General features: G+C 34.2%; 1 protein-coding gene and 1 pseudogene across 2 annotated transcripts; both read left to right on the forward strand.

Moving 5' to 3' along the window:
* Window positions 1-231: 231 nt before the first annotated feature.
* LOC25495396 (disease resistance protein RPV1) lies at window positions 232-6847 on the forward strand. Of its 2 annotated transcripts, none has more exons than XM_013595617.3 (5): window positions 232-1007; window positions 2335-3445; window positions 3608-3883; window positions 4511-5314; window positions 6201-6847. In XM_013595617.3, exons 1-5 carry the CDS (start codon window positions 415-417, stop codon window positions 6645-6647), a joined length of 3231 nt encoding a protein of 1076 aa, XP_013451071.1. In that variant the 5' UTR covers window positions 232-414; the 3' UTR covers window positions 6648-6847. The 2 variants fall into 2 exon arrangements, with proteins under 2 accessions (XP_013451071.1, XP_024641389.1); XM_024785621.2 differs by having other exon boundaries at window positions 6204-6847.
* Window positions 6848-13965: 7118 nt separating this feature from the next.
* Window positions 13966-18633, forward strand: LOC25495399 (disease resistance protein RUN1-like; annotated as a pseudogene).
* The last annotated feature ends 657 nt before the right edge of the window (window positions 18634-19290 follow it).

The raw sequence follows: 19290 nt of genomic DNA on the forward strand, positions 1-19290 counted from the left end.
GCGCGGGTATATTAATGTTGTCTTTTAAATAGTATTCATGGCTCCAGATTCATCATAGGACGGCCCTGCCCTCATTTAGTTAGTGGTATTTTTTAAACAATTAATTAATGCATCTTAATTAAACTTTGAAAATTGTCTTATAAATAGAGACAGCAAAACGTTTATAAAAGTTCTTATAGGCATAAAAGTTTTTATACCCAATTGACGATAAAAAATACTTATCTTTTTCTTGTTTTGAAGCTGAATGCCAAAGTTGACGATACAAACGAGTGAACTTGGTGACTCGGTTGAGAAAGTTACGTTATCTTGATTTTCCTGCTCCCTTCGGTTTCTTTCTTTCTTTCTTTGTTGAATTGAATTCACACACTTCATTCATCCACACACTTCATTCACTTCACTTCATTCCATCCATTCATGTCTTCCACCAATAATTTTCGACAATCTGCGAAAGCAATTTCTAATTGGAGAAAAGTTAGAATAGTATTTAGTGCACTTGCTCGCTTCAAATACTATGCATCTCTTCGAAACGACACATGGATGCATGATGTGTTCCTAAGTTTTAGTGGAAAGGAGACGCGTGCATCTTTCACTTCGCATCTCTATGCTTCTCTTCAAAACGCCGGATTTCGTGTTTTCAGGGACGACGATTCGCTTCAAAGAGGAGATCACATTTCAACATCACTCTTGCGAGCAATTGAACAGACTCGAATTTCTATCATCGTTTTTTCAAAAAATTACGCCCAATCGCGATGGTGTCTTGATGAGTTGTTGAGGATAATGGAGTGTCAGAAAACCATTGGACAAATTGTTCTTCCAGTGTTCTTCAATGTAGATCCATCGGAAGTCCGTCATCAAACCGGTGAATTCGGAAAAGCATTTCAAATTCTTTTGAATAGGAGGATAGAGAAGGAAGAACCTGAGTTGATAGAATTCAACTTGGAGATGAAGTTGAGAACAGCGCTTCGTCAGGCAGCTGGCCTTGCTGGGTTCGTTGTCCCAAACTCCAGGTAATTTTTTTCAGAAATAAAGAGGTCTTGTGCTTTTTTTGAAGTCTATTTAGGTAAATAAAAGTCTAGATATCACGGGAAGAACTGTAATAGAACAGTTCATTGCAGGCATACTTAAAAATAAACCTTATGTCTATCAGACCGGCATACTTAAAAATAAGTACATGCCATTGCAGGCCAGATTTAGGTCTTGCAAAACCTAACTCGATCTAACATATCTCCACTTGGAATAAACTATTAAATTAGTCTCTATACTATAATATTATCTCCAATTTAGCATCTAAACTATGCAAATATAATAAATAGTCCCTCAAGAGTCAAGTATATAAAATGTGTCAATTCAATCCCAGTTATTAAAATTTCAAAGACTAAATTAAATAAATTTTCATATAATTTAACTTTAGGACTAAATTCATATGGTTTAAGGACATTTTTTTTTGTGAAGAAGCTGGTTTAAGGACTTCTTATTATATTTTTGTAGTGTAGGGACTGAATATTATTGGTTTGCTAAGAAGTAGGGATCAATATAGCAGTGTAAATGAGCTGATTTTTGTGATTCACTCATTGAATATTTGGTTGTTTATTTTTGGCTTAATTACTGATATGGTCCCTTAAGTTATTTGTTGGTTACATGGTTACATTTTAGTCTCATAAGTTATTAACATTACAATTTGGTCTCTTTAAGTCATCTTCTGTCAACCAAATAAATCTCCACCGTCAAAACCGTTAACCCAATGTCTAAGGTGGATACACATTGCAAGTTGTCACGTCACCGTTCACATGTGCCTATTTAACGTTTTGGCAAAAGACTAACGGTGAGGATTTATTTGGCTAACAAATACTAACTTAAGGGACCAAATTGTAACGTTAATAACTTATGGAACCAAAATGTAACCAACAAATAACTTAAGGACCAAATCATTAATTAAGCCTTTATTTTTTTTAGAAAAAAGTTTAGATAAGTTGGATTTGGAGACAAACCAATGTAACAGGTATCAAAGCTCGTTGAGCACTTAAATATTTGGTTGTTTAATTAAAACTCAAACAAACACATGTAAGCACGCATTTGTAATCCGATTTAAAACTCAGGTTAACAAGAATAACGGTGGACCAGTGAAGATCACTTTCTAAAAATGATTACATGACTGTGTAAAAGTGTCTCACGACGTGATTAACCAAGGCTCAAATTCTAACTAGATACGTATCCACATTCAACGGTGGACAGTGTCACAAACAAGATTGATTACCTTGAGGGAGTGAATCCGTAGAAAACCCAAAAAACATAGGTATGTATTTATGTACCTTTTCTTTGATTTATTTTTTGTAGGAATGAAAGTAAGGCTATCCAGGATATTGTTGAAAATGTTACGCGTAAGCTTGACAAGACAGAATTGTTTATTGCTGATAATCCAGTGGGAGTTGAATCTCGAGTGCAAGGTATGATTCAACTAATGGAGCAAGATATCCAACAATCAAATGATGTTCTTCTACTGGGGATGTGGGGTATGGGGGGAGTTGGTAAAACAACCATTGCCAAAGCTATTTACAATAAAATTGGCCGCAATTTTGAAGGTAGAAGCTTCCTTGCAAATATTAGGGAAGTTTGGGAGGAAAATGCTGGAAAAGTGAATTTACAAGAACAACTTCTCTTTGATATCTGCAAAGATATGGCAACCAAAATTCAAAGCATTGAATGCGGAAAAATCATATTAAAGGATAGACTCTGCCATAAAAGAGTATTAATATTACTCGATGACGTTAATACATTGGACCAACTAAATGCTTTGTGTGGAAGTCGTAAGTGGTTTGGTTCGGGAAGCAGAATAATCATCACCACAAGAGACAGACATATACTTAGTGGGAATAGGGTTAATAAAGTATTCAAAATGAAACACATGGATGAAAGTGAATCAATTGAGCTATTCAGTTGGCATGCATTTAAGCAAGCGAGTCCTGCGAAAGATTTTGCTAAAATTTCTAGAAATGTAGTGGAGTATTCTGGGGGATTGCCACTAGCTTTGGAAGTTATTGGGTCATATTTGTTTGACAGAGGGATAACAGAATGGAAAAGTGCATTGGACAAACTCAAAAGAATTCCTAATAATCAAGTACAGAAGAAGTTAAGAATAAGCTATGATGCTTTAAATGATGATTATGAGAAAGAAATATTCCTTGATGTAGCTTGTTTCTTTATTGGGAAGGACCGAAATGATGTTACACTTATATTAGATGGATGTGGACTTTTTGCTGAAATTGGAATAAGTATCCTTGTTGAGCGAAGTCTTGTCACTGTTGATGATAAGAACAAACTTGGAATGCATGATTTGTTGCGAGATATGGGAAGAGAAATCATTCGTGGGAAATCACCAGAAGAGCTCGAGGAGCGTTGCAGGTTGTGGTTTCATGAGGATGTGCTTCATGTATTATCAGATCAAACTGTAAGATCTTCATATGCTTTATTTGTTGATTTTCACAAGAACTTTGAGAAGTTAGTCTGGTAATGAATTTTTTCACAAGATCAAACTGTAACAAATGATTGGCTTTGATACAAGTTTATCTGCCTTGTATCTTTAAGCTCTGTATTTTTTTTTCTTTCAAAGGGAACAAAAGCTATTAAGGGGCTGGCGTTGAAGTTGCCAAGAGCTAATGAAAAACGTTTTAGCACTAAAGCATTCAAGAAGATGAACAAACTCAGATTGCTCCAACTTGCTGGGGTAAAACTTGATGGAGATTTTGAATATCTTTCCAGAAATCTGAGATGGCTGTCTTGGAATGGATTTTGTTTAGCACATATACCAACAAATTTGTGTAGAGAAAATTTAGTTTCCATCGAGTTAGAGAATAGCCATGTCAAACTATTATGGAAAGAGGCCCAGGTATGGGTTTTGTTTTGTTTTCTTGCATTTCATGAGTTGTTTTCAATTTTCAAATTGTAATGCTATTTTATTACATCGTACTTTTAAACATTTTTGCATTTTATTTTTGCCAGCCTTTCAAATTGTATAAGTACTTAAGTGAAACTATTCCAAATATTCAAGTTGTGAAGCATGTTGTTTTTGTTATGGAACATTAGTTTGTCTAAATTTTGAAGTAAAAAATTGTTTGTTTTTCAAAAACAAAAAAAAAAAAACTTAAGGAATTAGGAGATGGTTTTAAATTTGATTCTCTTTCAAGTGCATAAACTTTGATACAGTAAAAACTAAAATGGAGGGAAAGAAGATGGTTGTCACATTGATTCACTCATTAAAGAAGCTTTACATTTAAAACATTCTATCTCTCGGAAAATGCTCAGACATGGCTTTTTATAATTTCTGCAACATTATATACAGAAATTTAGCCTTGTTTCAAAATTTTACACTAATATTGGTGTTAAGGAAATGCTATTGTATTATTTTAAATATTTTACTTTGCACTCTTATGGTTAGTGAGACATTGTTATTGCTTCCAGTTTTTTTTTCAAAGCGTCTTCCTTAAGTTTCCCTTTGACTTGTTTGTTCTTGCAGATGATGGAAAAGCTAAAAATTCTAAATCTTAGTCATTCTCATTGTCTGACGCACACCCCAGACTTTTCATACTTGCCTAAGCTTGAAAAGTTAGTACTCAAAGATTGTTCAATGCTGTCTGAGGTTTCTCCTAGCATTGGGAATCTCGGCGAAATTCTTCTAATAGATTTTGAAGATTGTGTTAGCCTTCGTAACCTTCCAAGAAGCATTTATAAGTTGAAATCTCTAAAGACTCTTATTCTTTCAGGGTGTGTAATGATTGAGAAGTTGGAAGAGGATATAGAACAGATGGAATCATTAACCACTCTGCTTGCAAATAACACTGCAATAAAAAGGGTACCCTTTTCAGTAGTACGGTCAAAAAGCATTGGATACATTTCATTGTGTGGCCATGTAGGATTTTCACATGATGTTTTTCCATCTATCATTTGGTCTTGGATGTCACCAACAAATTATCTCCCACCCCTATTTCAAACATGTAATATGATGTCATCTCTTGTTCCTTTAGATGTACCACATAGTAGTTCCCATGAACTATCATCAATTTTCAAGTACCTTCCAATTCTTCGAAGTCTTTGGGTGGAATGTAGCTCGGAACTTCAACTTTCTCATGATGCAGCAACAATTTTGGATGTCTTATATGCGATAGATTATAAGGAGATGGAACCAACTGCAATTACATCACAAGTATCAAATAAGACTACTTCTACATCACAAGTATCAAAACATTCCTCAACGTCTCTTTTAATTCAAATTGGAATGAATTGCCGAATAACTAATATTCTGAAAGAGATAATTTTACAGGTTTGACATACTCTCTCTCCCCCTTGTTTGTGTGTGTGTATCCCCTCATAGATTTGAACTCCTTAGTGTATAAGTCTCTACCAATACTTGTAAGTGTATATGATTATTTGCTATAGGTATAAAATACTTTACTTGACCATAGGTGTAAAATACTTAAAAATTAATAATAATGAAATCCTTAACATTTTTTTTAAATGTCTTCCAAATTCTCACACTTTTTGCTATCAAACATTGACAGCTTACTGGACACATCCTATTTTGCATACTTTTACATAATTGATATCTATAATTGCAATGCTTGTTTTTTTAAGCAATTTTTTTTTATTAAACCTCAACAGATACACAAGAAGTGCCGCTGTTAACTGATACTTGTTCGGATGAGGCTATAGAGCGTACATTGAAAAAAATATGAAGATAATACACTCTTATTGAAGCGTACATCTCTGATACTAGTCTCATAGTATAATGCCAATAAGACACTCTTATTGAAGATAATAAAATATTTATCAATTTGAAACTGGCTAATTAATAGTTTTACCAATTGTTTTTCAAGTTAACAACTGAGACTTCTTACTCATAAGAAGAACATGAGTATGCATCTTCCATGCCAGTTATATACTCACAAGACTTCTTACGCAAAAACTGTTACAAACTTACAGTCTTCAAATAGCACATTTTAGATTGGTAACCTATGTCAGTATCATTATCTTCCCTCACTATTTTGGATGGTATGGAGTTTTTAAGTGGGACTGATTGTATGTTTTACGAGTCAATGAAAATATTTATTTGTAACAACAAAATATGATTAATTACCTTATAAGGAAAATTATATCTTAAATTGTTGATACTTTACAATTAAATTTTGAGCCTATCTTTACTTTTCCAGCAGAATATGGATGGCAACGGGAGTGGTGGTTGTTTCCTCCCCAATGATAGTTATCCAAATTGGTTAACCTATAGTTCTGAAGGTTCTTCTGTGAAATTTGAAGTTCCTCAAGTGGAAGGGCGTAACTTGAAGACAATTATGTGCAATGTCTGTACTTCAACTCCGGATAATGTAACATCTAGTGGCCTTAAAAACATGTTATTGAAAAATTACACAAAGGCCACCATTCAGCTTTATAAGAGTGAAGCATTAGTCTCCTTTGAAGATGAAGAGGGGCAGAGGGTAGTATCAAGTCTAGAACCTGGTAACAAAGTGGAGATCCATTTTGTTCTCGAGAATGATTTCATTGTGAAGAAGACAACAATTTATCTCGTATACGATGAACCAGTTTCCAAAACAATGGAGTTGTATCATGTCAAGAGATTCTCTACTGATGAGGAGTGTTGAGAAGATGAACTTTGATGTAAAGAGAGAAAGAAAGAGAGAAAAATGTGAAAAAGGGAATGAGATTTTTATTAACTTGTAATATAAGGAAGTACAGCTTATATAGAGTTTGTTACATGAGGGAACAAGATAAGATATTGTGTACTCATCTATACTATATAGTAACTAACTATTTGACAACTAATCAAGTTAGTTACAAGCTATAACAACTCTAAGAAACTATGCAAATTAGTAACTTGTGCTGCAAGTTACTGAAACTCTACTTGTTTCTTCTTCTTCTTCTATATTGAGTAGTTGTGTCTCTATCTCTTTTATATTATCTTTCAACAGCCTCCCACAAGCTGGACCATGATATATGTTGATCACTCCCAGCTTGCATATGATTGAACTGAATTTAGGAGGTGGAAGAGCTTTGGTTAAGAAGTCTGCCAATTGCTCATTAGTTGAAATAGGTAGAAGCTTGAGTACACCTTTTTGTAACTTTTCTCTGACCAAATGGCAATCAATTTCAAGGTGTTTTGTTCTTTCATGAAAAACTGGATTGGATGCTATGTGAATAGCACTATGACTATCACAATAAAGTACTGGTTATTTAACAATCTTGATGTTGAGGTCTTTTAGCAAGTACAATATCCATTGAAGCTCACATGTTGCAACAGATAGAGCCTTATATTTAGCTTCTGAAGAAGACCTTGAAATTGTTGGTTGCTTCTGTGCTTTCCAAGATATGAGTCAAGAACCCAGAAAGAAACAAAATCCAGTAGTTGACCTTGTATCCGCACAACCTGCCCAATCTGCATCAACATAACCTAAGATTTGCGCTTCTGATTTTCTAGGGAACAGAAGACCAAGACTAGGAGCATTTTTGAGATATCTTAGGATTCTACATGCAGCTTTGTAGTGACTAGTAGTAGGAGCATTGAGAAACTGACTCAACTGTTGAGTGGCTAGTGAAATGTCAGGTCTTGTAGTGTTTAAATACGTCAACCTTCCAATGAGCCTCCTGTAACAAGACACATTTGTAAATGGCTTACTAGTGTCTAGGTGCAACTTTAATGAAGTATCTAGAGGTGTAGAAGTAGGTTTGGCACCTAGAAGACCTGAGGATTCAAGCAAATCAAGACAATATTTTCTCTGTGAAATAGAGACTCCTTCTTTAGAATGAGCAACCTTTAATCCCAAAAAATATTTTAGAATCCCTAAGTCTTTGATTTTAAACTGATTATCAAGGATACACTTAATTCTATGAAATTCAGGGAGAGATGTGTCAGCCAAAATAATATCATCCACATACACCAAAAGTGCTGTGAAATCACTTCCTTGCTGAAGAGTAAACAAAGAATAATCAACAGTGGTTTGACAGTAACCTTCAGCTAAAAGTAATGTTGTCAGTTTATCATACCACTTTCTGGTAGCTTGTTTCAAACCATAAAGACTTTTCTTCAATTTACAAACCATGTCAAGTGAATTGGGAACACCTTCTGGAATTGTCATGTAGACAGTCTCTTATAACACCATGAAGAAAAGCATTATTCACATATAGTTGGTGCAGGTGCCAGTTATGAATAGATGGAATAGCAAGAAGGGTTCTCACTGTAGTTAGTTTGGCTACATGTGAGAATGTATCAAAAAAATCAAGACCTTCTATTTGATTATAACCCTTAGCCACTTATCTTGCTTTGTATCTTTCAATAGAACCATCAGCCTTGTACTTGATTCTATGCACCCATTTCCAACCAATGGGTTTGACATTTGGTGGTGCTTCAACAATACACCAAGTGCCATTCTTAGCTAAAGCCTCTAATTCAAATTCATTGCAGTTAACCAATGCTCAGACTGACATGCTTACTTATAGGTTTTTGGCTCAGTACTTTGTGTGACAGAGATAGAGAAAGCTTTATGTGTAGGTGACAAATGATGAAAAGAATGAAATGGTGCTATAGGGTAAGAAACACCTGAGTTGACAGCTGGTGGTGACTGAGTAGATGAATTGCATACATAGTCTTTTCAAATAAGCTGGTGTAGACCTGATTCTAGTGGATTTATGAAATGTAGGTAAAGTAGCAAATGATGTGGATATGTCAATGGGAGTGTTATGAAGAGAATCAGTAGGAAGAGGAGAAATATCAGAAACACTTTCAGTAGTAGGAAGAGGGGAAATATTATAAACGCTGTCATGGATTGACTCTTGACTTATATTTGTGTGATAGTTCCATGAAATGTTTAAAGAATTTGACTGATAAGGTAAAATGCATTCATGATGAGTAACATTTATATAAACAGAAATTTGTTTTGAACGTATGTCTAAGAGAACAACTCCTTTCATCCCACTTTTGTAACCATGAAAAATGCATTTTCTTGCTCTAGAAGCAAGTTTACTTCTATGAGCCTGTAAAGTAGAAGCATATGCTAATGAACCAAAAACCTGAGTTAGTGTAAATCAGGTTGTGTTTTATGCAATAAAAAATATGGTGAAAGATTTTGTAAAACAGAACTAGGCACTCTATTCATGATAGAAACTGCATGAACTGCAGCATAAGACCAAAAATTCTTAGGCAAATGAGATTGAAAGAGTAAAGTTCTAGTAAAGTTTAAAATGTGTTGGTGTTTTCTCTCAATTCTAACATTTTGTTGAGGTGTTTCAACACAACTAGTTTGATGTAAATTGCCTTTTGATGCATAAAATTGAGAAATGGTGAATTCAGGACCATTATCACTTCTGACAATTTTCACATTACAATTAAATTGGTTTTCAATGAGATTTATGAAATCAATGACATGTTGTCTGGTTTCAGTCTTATTTTTCATTAGAGTTAACCAAGTATATCTGCTATAATCATCTACGGCAGTCAAAAAATAAGAATGATTATGAATAGAAGGAACAGAAATGGGGCCCCAAATATCAAAGTGTATTAGATCAAAGGGCTTTGAGCCTTATTATAACTGTCAGGAAATGAAAGTTTCCTATGTTTAGCATAATGGCATACATCATAGGTTGCCTTAGAATCAACATGAACAAAAGGGAAACTGGATTGCAACAAATTCATTCTAGAAAAAGAAAGGTGGCCAAGCCTAAAATGTCAAAGAGCACTGTCTGGTAAAGGAATATTTGTATAAATGGTCTTGCTTGTAGAACAAGCCATCTTATTTGTGAGATTCAAGTAGTACAAAACTTGTGATTTTTTTGGATGTGGGCATTTAAACTCAGGTAGAAGAATGGATAAAGTTGTTTCTATTTGAGCTACATAGCAGTTGAAACAGGTAAAGACTAAATCTCTTTTCCATTTTGTGTAGTATTGGATTCAACGAGTTCATTCACCATGGCCTTTGTCTCAAAGGTTAACATTTGACTCCTAACAATAAAACCTGTTTGCTCCTTTTTTTAACGAGGGGTATGTTTGAATTGGTGGATGGTAGTGTCTTTTCAAGTGTTAGGGGCTTGGAGGTCTCATTCGGTATCATCATGGTGACTTTCTGCATGGTTATTATTGTTGTAATGGCGACTCGTCTATTATTCACGCCAAGATTTTGACCCTCTTTCATGGGTTCCAATTATGTTGGGATTTTGGTTATAGGAAGGTTGCTTGTTTCTTAGATGCAGATCATGTGATTGATTTTTTTAAAAGCGATATAAAGTATATCATCCTTACAGTAGTCTCATTTTAATTTTAATTTAGTCTACATTTTTATTAATCGCTGAGGAAAACATTATTAAGATTTAAGAGATCAAATCAAAACAGAGGTTGGAAGTTGAAGTCAGTCTACAATTTATATCTTGAGACAGTAAAATAGAATAAAAAATAAATAAAAACATGTATGAAAGTATCCCCATAAGCTTAACTCTGTTGGTAGGGACATTGTAGAATACATGTAGGGGTCGGGAATTGAACCCCAGACATCCCATTTATTCAAAAATTAAAACTTAATATGAAGTATGAAACCACTTTTTAGATACTGGTCTGAATTCTAGTTGTTCAACAAAAGTTCCATTTTTTATTCTCAATATTTACAGAACTAGATCAATTAGAAAATCCAGATGGATAGATATGATTTAATTTCGAAAAGAAAAAAAACATAATATGCAAAAATTATTCAAATATGTATGAAAAACAAACATAAGAGATATTCATTCAAACCATAGAAACATGTGTTGTAGCATATACTAATCCAATTAACAAAAAGAGTTTAATTACTCACAATCTTTTCCATCTCACATGGAATTATTCACATCAACAAAAATTCAGATAATAATTAATATAAAACTTTAAATAACCAATAACAATTACATTTTCACATTAAAATTTGATTACACAATCACATATATATAAACACAAATGGAAACGTGTCCAATATTATTCCAATTGTTAAAATAGTTGGAAGTTATATGTAGTTAGTTAAGGTAGTTAGACTAGAGTAATTGTAATCAACTATAGTTAGTTGATAAGTAAACTAGAGTTAGTAGTTTGGTTAGAAGTTAGTTAGAGTTAGTTACTCAAACTAATCTCTTATATATAGGAACACTATTGTACTCATTCAATATCTTTTATCAATCTATTCATTTCTACAATGAGTTTCTATGAGTATCTCCCACATGAGTACTCTTATGCTTGCTATCTTGCTTACATCTATGACTTTTCTCCCTATGATTCCATGATTCTTAACATGGTATCAGAGCGATACCCTAGGGAGGAAGATGAAGATGACGCTTCCGTTGATGATTTTGATGAGGATGCAGTTTCAGTTGAAGATTCCGCTGCAATTGCAGTTTCTGATGAAGATCCCGATGAAGCTTCTTCAGCAGAATTTGTTTCTTCTGATTTCGTCACAGTTCCAGATTCTAACATCATCTTTGGTAGTTTCGGTCAAGCTTCCGATGCTATTCCAGTGTCTCCGATCACGATGATTACACCTTTAATTGAAGGAAAATTGTTCAAGATTGGTGAAATTGATTGTTTTCTTTTGGTTTCTGAGTCTGTTACAGTGGCTGAACAACAAAGCTCGAATGTGGAATTTCAAGGTTCATCTTCTTCAATCGTATATCAACATGGAAACAACATTGATCAATTCTTGCATCGTAAGAAAATCAAGAGAAGAGTGCAACTTGCTGCAATGGTGATGCAATTGTCTGAGAAGACGAATGCGTGCACAACCAACGCCATGGTAACTTTTCTTTCAGATTTTTCTGCAGCAAGCTTATGCTGTTCTGATTTCGTATTCGATCCCGGCGGTGCGTTTTCCTTGATTATGGTATGTGTTGTTCTCAAAGTACTTCTTCACACATGTTCGCGTTTATGGTGGATACCTTGGAATCGAGGGAGGCATATACGGATTCAGATGAAACTCCTTCTTCATAATCTCTTTTCAAACCAAAATCCTACCTTAATTCTCAAACTTTCTAAAGTCACAGCTATGCCAAGAAACAAAAGCCATTTTAGTTGCGTGTTTTCCAATCATCTGAGGTTCCTCATTCGCATTTTCCGAATTCTGTTCCAGAAGCGTGTCTTTGGAAGAAGCCGATTTTGTTGTGGTCTCAGTCTGAATTTCTGGCTCTCTTTACATTTACAGAAGTGCGTTTGGGTTTGCATGATTACGTTTGAATCGTGTTTGGTAGCGACAAGCAATTTTGGATGGAACTGTGCTTTCTGTATGTTTTCATATTTGCAGTTGCAGAATCACTTGACAGAATCGCGATTACACAAGAATACTTTTGGAGACGCGCGTTTGGGAAAGAAAGTCTTGTTCCAATTCTCAGAGGAAGATCGCATTTGCAGAACTTTTTTATCAGAATCGCATTTGCTACAAGTTAGTCTCAAAGTCCTTGCAAAACTGCATCTTAGAAATGTTGATTTGGAAAAGCGCTTATTGGAAACACGCGTTTTGCAAAACCACGTTTGTATAAGCTGTTCAGAAGCGTGTTTTGCAGATAGTTATTTCATTGCTTAGTGAGGTGTGTTCCAGAATTTACAAAGCAGAAGATGAATGGGTGGTGCTGCCATTAGTTTCCCAACAAAGGCAAAATTTTCATTTAGGCATGGGATTCCTCAACATCATTAGGCTTCAATATGGGATTTGCTGTTTTTTCACTGTTATTTCGTGTCTTTTACTAGCTTACACCCCTGTTTCCCTTTAGTCTTTATACTATATAAATTCCAATTGTACTTTCATTGTATTCCAAACTCAAATTGGTGAATTTCCCCATTTTGAGTTTGAGGGAGGCTGTTAAAGTAGTTGGAAGTCATGTGTAGTTAGTTAAGGTAGTTAGACTAGAGTAATTGTAATCAACTATAGTTAGTTGATAAGTAAACTAGAGTTAGTAGTTTGGTTAGAAGTTAGTTAGAGTTAGTTACTCAAACTAATCTCTTATATATAGGAACACTATTGTACTCATTCAATATCTTTTATCAATCTATTCATTTCTACAATGAGTTTCTATGAGTATCTCCCACATGAGTACTCTTATGCTTGCTATCTTGCTTACATCTATGACTTTTCTCCCTATGATTCCATGATTCTTAACACCAATATCTTGAATTAATGAAAAGGAAATCAAGATATAATTTTCTTAGCAAACTCTATTGTAAGTACCACACCTATTGTTAGGTCCACCTCCATTTTGAGAAGGCAAGCAAGTACGATAGCCTTGAACTATTGGACACTAAACAGCAACACCATTGTTGTTACCAGTTCTACCAGTTTGTGTTTGACTCAAATCCAAAAGCATTCTTGCTGCATGAGAATGCATAGAAAATTCTTCCGATTCCAAATCATTGTTGATGAGACAATCCTCTGAGGTACAACCCTTTATCTTCAATGAAGTTGTTTTGCTTAGATGTAATTGGATCAATAAGATATGGAACAATAGTGAAACACCCTTGTTCATCATTTCCTTCTTTGGAACTCAACTTTTTCTTCTCACCAAGAAAAAAGACTTTTGGTTGTTCACTTGAATAGCACCAATAAGTTGTATTGTATTTGTAATAAAATATTGATAAAATAATGAAGAAATCTTTTTTATATACATCATTAAAAATCTAAGTGAGTTGAGTCCGGGAAATCTTTTTTATATGCATATATTATCCACTAACGAGATTCTTATATCAGCTACTAAATTTTTAATCAGATCATTTGTGAGATTTGAGTTGAATTCTTATTAACAATAATCTATATTGGCATAAAGAAGGAATCTTTTATTTAAATCCAACAATAAGAGTGTATGTTATACATTATAGATTTTTTTATGTTTGTATTATTGTGGGGAAAGCATATGCATTGACTTTGTCTTCTTTGGAAAGGCCTATACCTCATAAATTATAATCTATTTTAAACATTTGAAACTAATATGATGAAAAGGAAACGGGTTAGGGGGATATTTTCTATAATGTTTATTTATTATTAATGAGTTGATGGTATGGTTCTTGTACTCAATTTGTATAGGAAGGGACTTGATTGGTAGTTGCTCTCACAATGGGATAAGGTTAAGGTGTGGTTCTTCTTGACAACCAGTAGCTCAATAATTTGGTAGTGTGGCATTTTCAAGGTTGACCGAAGACTATAAATAAACCGACGACGACTTTAAGTTGATATAGCTAGCTGCTTCTTCTTCTTCGTCATTATTTTTAGATCTGTTAGAAAGGTTTTACCTTCCAACAATTCCGTCACTTTCATATTCATCCATGTCAGAACAATCTATCAAAAGAACAAAATCCATGCCAGAAATATCTCTGGTTGACAATCTAATTAGATCTGATAGGTACAACAATGAAGTGTTTTTAAGTTTTAGAGGTGAAGATACTCGCTCTTCCTTCATTTCACATCTTTATACTTCACTTCGAAACACCGGGATTACAGTTTTCATGGATGAAGATTCACTTCAAAGAGGAGATCATATTTCAACATTGTTACCGCAAGAAATTGAACATTCTAAAATTTCTATTATTGTTTTTTCAAGAAATTATGCAGATTCACGATGGTGTCTTGATGAGTTGGTGAAGATAATGAGTGTCACAGAACCATAGCACAGATAGTGCTACCGGTGTTCTATGATGTTGATCCCTTGGAGGTACGTCACCAAACTGGTGAGTTTGGACAAGCTTTTGAAAGTCTCTTGAGCAAACTTTCGAAGAAGAAGAAAGATAAGACGCTGAAATGGAGAGAGGCTCTTCATGGGGCTGCTGCCTTTGCTGGATTTGTAGTTCTAAACTCCAGGTAATTTTCAATATGCAAAGAAATAAATTGGTTATATGTAGAAAAAGTCCTACTAGGGGGAAAAACTCGTGGATTTAGAATCGAATAACTAAATTGTTAATTATGCAAAATAGAGAGAGTATTATATCGAACAAAAAGATGAATGTACATGTGTTTTGTGAGGTTGTGTTGGCTCCAACCACGATTTCTAAGAGTTCAACAAATAGTGTCTCATCATAAGTATATTTGGAAAATAATGTGACCTAAATATTCAATTTACTGTTTACAAACCCACACTCACACTGGGGTAAATAGATAAGTGTGGCTGAATATAGTGATATAAGGCTTAAGTGTTTTATCTAACTCTCAAAAACTTTTTTCCTTGTGGAACAAACCTTCCAAACGTTGGTTTGTTTTGACTTGGATCTAACAACTTCTCTATGAACCCAACAAAGATTGTGTTTTTTAAAAAAAAAAGTCATGTATGCATTCTCTTGACTTTCATATGCTTCCGACCTTTTGTTTACATTAAGTTCCTCGATATTTCTTTTTTCTTTTAGGGTGTGTTTGGATAGAGTGTTTAGGTGAGGTGGGCTTAATTTTCTTTTTTAAATTACGGACATAATCTAATGTTTTCTTAAAAAATGAAATAAGATGGTATGAGTATATAATACTTCAATCACGCTTAATTTATTTTAAAAAAAAAAAAAAAAAAAAAAAAAAAAGCATTTTGTATTGTCTAAAACTTAATATGAAAGTGTCTGAATTCTGTACAATTTAATTTTTAGTGACTATTGGACAACAACTTTATGTCTGCGTGGTCCTTCCTGTGTATATATTCATCTTTTCTCTGCTACTAGGGATTTGGGGTATGGGGGGATCGGTAAAACAACCATTGCAAAAGCCGTTTACAACAAAATCTGTCGCAACTTCAGAGGTAGGACTTTCCTTGCAAATATTAGGGAAACATGGGAGCATACTGATGGAAAAGTGTCTTTACAAGAACAACTTCTGTTTGATGTCTTCAAAAAAACAACTACAAAGATACCAAACATCGAGTCTGGGAAAAATACATTAAAGGATATGCTCCGTGATAAGAGAGTACTTCTTGTACTTGATCATGCATGTGGATAGTTTGGACCAACTAAATGCTCTGTGTGGAAGTCGTAAATGGTTTGGTTCAGGGACTAGAATAATCATGACAACCAGAGATAAACGTATACTTAGAGCAAATGGAGTTGATCAGGTATACATGTTGGAAGCAATGGATGATTGTGAATCAATTGAGCTTTTTAGCTGGCATGCATTCAAGCAACCAAGGCCTACAGAAGATTTTTTTAAAATTTGTAAAGAAATAGTTGACTACTCTGGGGGATTGCCTCTAGCTCTAGAAGTCCTTGGTTCTTTTTTGTTTGAAAGGGGAGTAGCAGATTGGAAGTGTGTATTGGAGAAAATCAAAATAATTCCCAATGATGAAGTACAACGGAAGTTAAAAATAAGCTATGATGGTTTAAATGACGATAGCGAAAAAGAAATATTCCTTGACATAGCTTGTTTCTTTATTGGATGGACCGAAACGATGTTACACAAATATTAAATGGGTGTGGGCTTTTTGCTGATATCGGAATAAGTGTCCTTGTTGAGAGAAGCCTTGTAACTGTCGATGATAAGAATACACTTGGAATGCATGATTTGTTAAGGGATATGGGAAGAGAAATCATTCGTGAAAAATCACCAAAGGATCCTGAGGAGCGTAGCAGGTTATGGTTTCATGAGGATGTCCTTGGTGTTTTATTTCAACAAATTGTAAGCACCTCATTGCTTCGAATATTTATCACATATATATCACATAAGTAAGAAAAAATAATTTATGAGTTAGTTGTTAACATGAATATAGTTTGTTGATTAACACAAGAACTTCGAATATTAATTAGTCTCATTGATAATTTAGATTTATTGTGATTTATGACTTCTAACAAACGGTCGGTTTAGTCACATGTTTTTTCATCTGTTTTACATTTTGGTCAATTATATTTCATAGGGAACAAAAGCTGTTGAGGGTCTAGCTTTGAAGTTACCAATAACTAGTTCAAAATGTTTTAACACTAAAACATTTAAGAAGATGGAAAGACTAAGATTGCTTCAACTTGCTGGAGTACAACTTGATGGAGATTTCAAGTATCTTTCAGGAAAACTAAGATGACTGTGTTGGAAAGGATTTCCTTTATCATTCATACCTTCAAACTTTTGTCAAAGAAATTTAGTTTCCATAGAGTTAGAAAACAGTAAAATGATATCTGTGTGGAAAGAGACCCAGGTATTAATTATGATTTCTGTTTTTTGCATTTCACATTATTTTCACTTTTCATGGTAAAAACTTCCATTTATTTTGTATGTTTTTTCTCTAAATTCTCTTTATAATATTTATGTTCTTGCAGAGGATGGAGATACTGAAAATCCTAAACCTTAGTCATTCTCATTACCTGGTGCAGACCCCAGACTTCTCAAATTTGCCTAATCTTGAAAAGCTAGTACTCGCAGATTGTCCGAGGTTGTCCGAGGTTTCTCCTAGCATTGGAGATCTCAAGAAAATTCTTCTGATTAATTTGGAAGACTGTGTTAGCCTATGTAGCCTCCCAAGAAGCATTTATAAGTTGAAATCTCTGAAAACTCTCATTCTTTCTGGTTGTTTAAAGATTACCAAGTTGGAAGAGGACATAGAACAAATGGAATCTTTAACTACTTTGCTTGCAGATAACACTGCAATAACAAGAGTTCCCCTTTCAATTTTAAGGTCAAAAAGTATTGTATATATTTCTTTGTGCGGCCATGAAGGATTCTCACGTGATGTGTTTCCATCCATCATTAAGTCTTGGATGTCCTCAACAAATAATCTCCCATTCCATTTTCAAACATCAGCTATCATGTCATCTCATGTTCCTTTCGATGTACCACGTAGTAGTTCCCATGACCTATCATCAATTTCCAAGTACCTTCCAAGTATTCGCAGTCTTTGGGTGAAGTGTAGCTCGGAACTTCAAGTTTCTCATGATGCTGCAATTATTTTGGAAGCCTTATATGCCGCAAATTCTAAAGAATTGGAACCATCTACACAAGTATCAAGAAATCCCTCCAAATCTCTTTTCATTCAAATGGGAATGAATTGTCAAATTGCAAATATTCTGAAAGATCAAATCTTACAGGTTTCACTCATTCTCCTTTGTGCATTTAATTGTTAATATTGTTAGTCTGTCAAATGTAAGTAAGTCTCATATTGGATAAAAATGTGACTGATAGTTGAGCTACATATAAGTGGTGGGACCATATATCCCATGCCTTAAGGTTTGGGCTGAACATATGTCTTTAATCCACTTATGTGGTTGTGTTTAGTCCAATGTGATGACCCTCTGATTTTTAGGTTCCACTTTTGATCCAACGAATACATTGTTCGATTAAATTCTGACCCTTTTGTCCTTGCACAGAGTATGCGTGGTGGTTGTGTTCTCCCAGGTGATAGTTATCCAAACTGGTTAAGCTTCAAATGTGACGGTTCTTCTGTAATTTTTAAGGCCCCTCAAGTGGAAGAGCATAACTTAAAGTCATTGATGTGCATTGCCACTGCGGATAACATAACACCGGATGGTCTTAAAAATATAATCTGTTTTGTTGTAATTCTTCCATTGATATCTAGTTTTTGGCAGGTAACTCTAATTGTAGTTACCAACTTGTAGCCAGGGGTCTCCAAGACACCTGAGTTTGTTGAGTGATCTTGTTTCTTACTATTAGATTCACTTTATCATTTTAATATTATATTTTCATTTCATAACTAAAGAATTTATGAAGTTTTAATTTTCTCAATTTATGTCATACAAAAGTTAAACATTCTATCTCAAGCCTATTGAAAGAAACATCAAAGCACTTTCACATGTTATTTGTTGTATATACTTTTTTACCATGATATCGCAAGAGTAATCCTCAATATTTGAACGACCATTAATTAATACTCCCTCCGGTCTCAAATGTAGGGAAAAAAAAAAGCACACCAATTAAGAAAATGAATTGATTACATTGAAGTCATGTTAAAAAATGTACAACTTTTCAATTTTGCCCTTGTCATGTTTTAGTAATAATTAATGAAAGTGACTTTTGAACTCATGGAAATAGGGTAAAATTGGAATAGTAGCATTTATTAGGTTGCTTTTACTATACTGAGACCACAAAAAAAAAATTTCCCTACATTTTAGACCGGAGGGAGTACGAGGGAGTAATCTATGGCAGGTTCAGTACAAGAGTTACTCACATCATAGTGCATCCATGGTAACTTGAATGCAAATTTTCTTTGGTGCGTATGATTTGAAGTTATACCAAAAATTGATATGGTCTCATCAAGGCTTCTCCTCAAAGATTTGTTTTGTATATTTAATTTCCTAATATAAAAAATCTTTTGCAGTATCAATAGAAG

Source organism: Medicago truncatula, chromosome 6 (genome assembly GCF_003473485.1).
Source record: "Medicago truncatula cultivar Jemalong A17 chromosome 6, MtrunA17r5.0-ANR, whole genome shotgun sequence".
Taxonomy (NCBI): domain Eukaryota; kingdom Viridiplantae; phylum Streptophyta; class Magnoliopsida; order Fabales; family Fabaceae; genus Medicago; species Medicago truncatula.

What these genes read in the sequence shown, in the direction of transcription:
- LOC25495396 (XM_013595617.3), top strand. Translation starts at nt 415, where the DNA reads ATGTCTTCCACCAATAATTTTCGACAATCTGCGAAAGCAATTTCTAAT. An exon ending in ATGTATTATCAGATCAAACT is followed by an intron (nt 3,446 to 3,607) that starts GTAAGATCTTCA and finishes TTTCTTTCAAAG; the next exon opens with GGAACAAAAGCTATTAAGGG. An exon ending in TGAAAGAGATAATTTTACAG is followed by an intron (nt 5,315 to 6,200) that starts GTTTGACATACT and finishes TTACTTTTCCAG; the next exon opens with CAGAATATGGATGGCAACGG.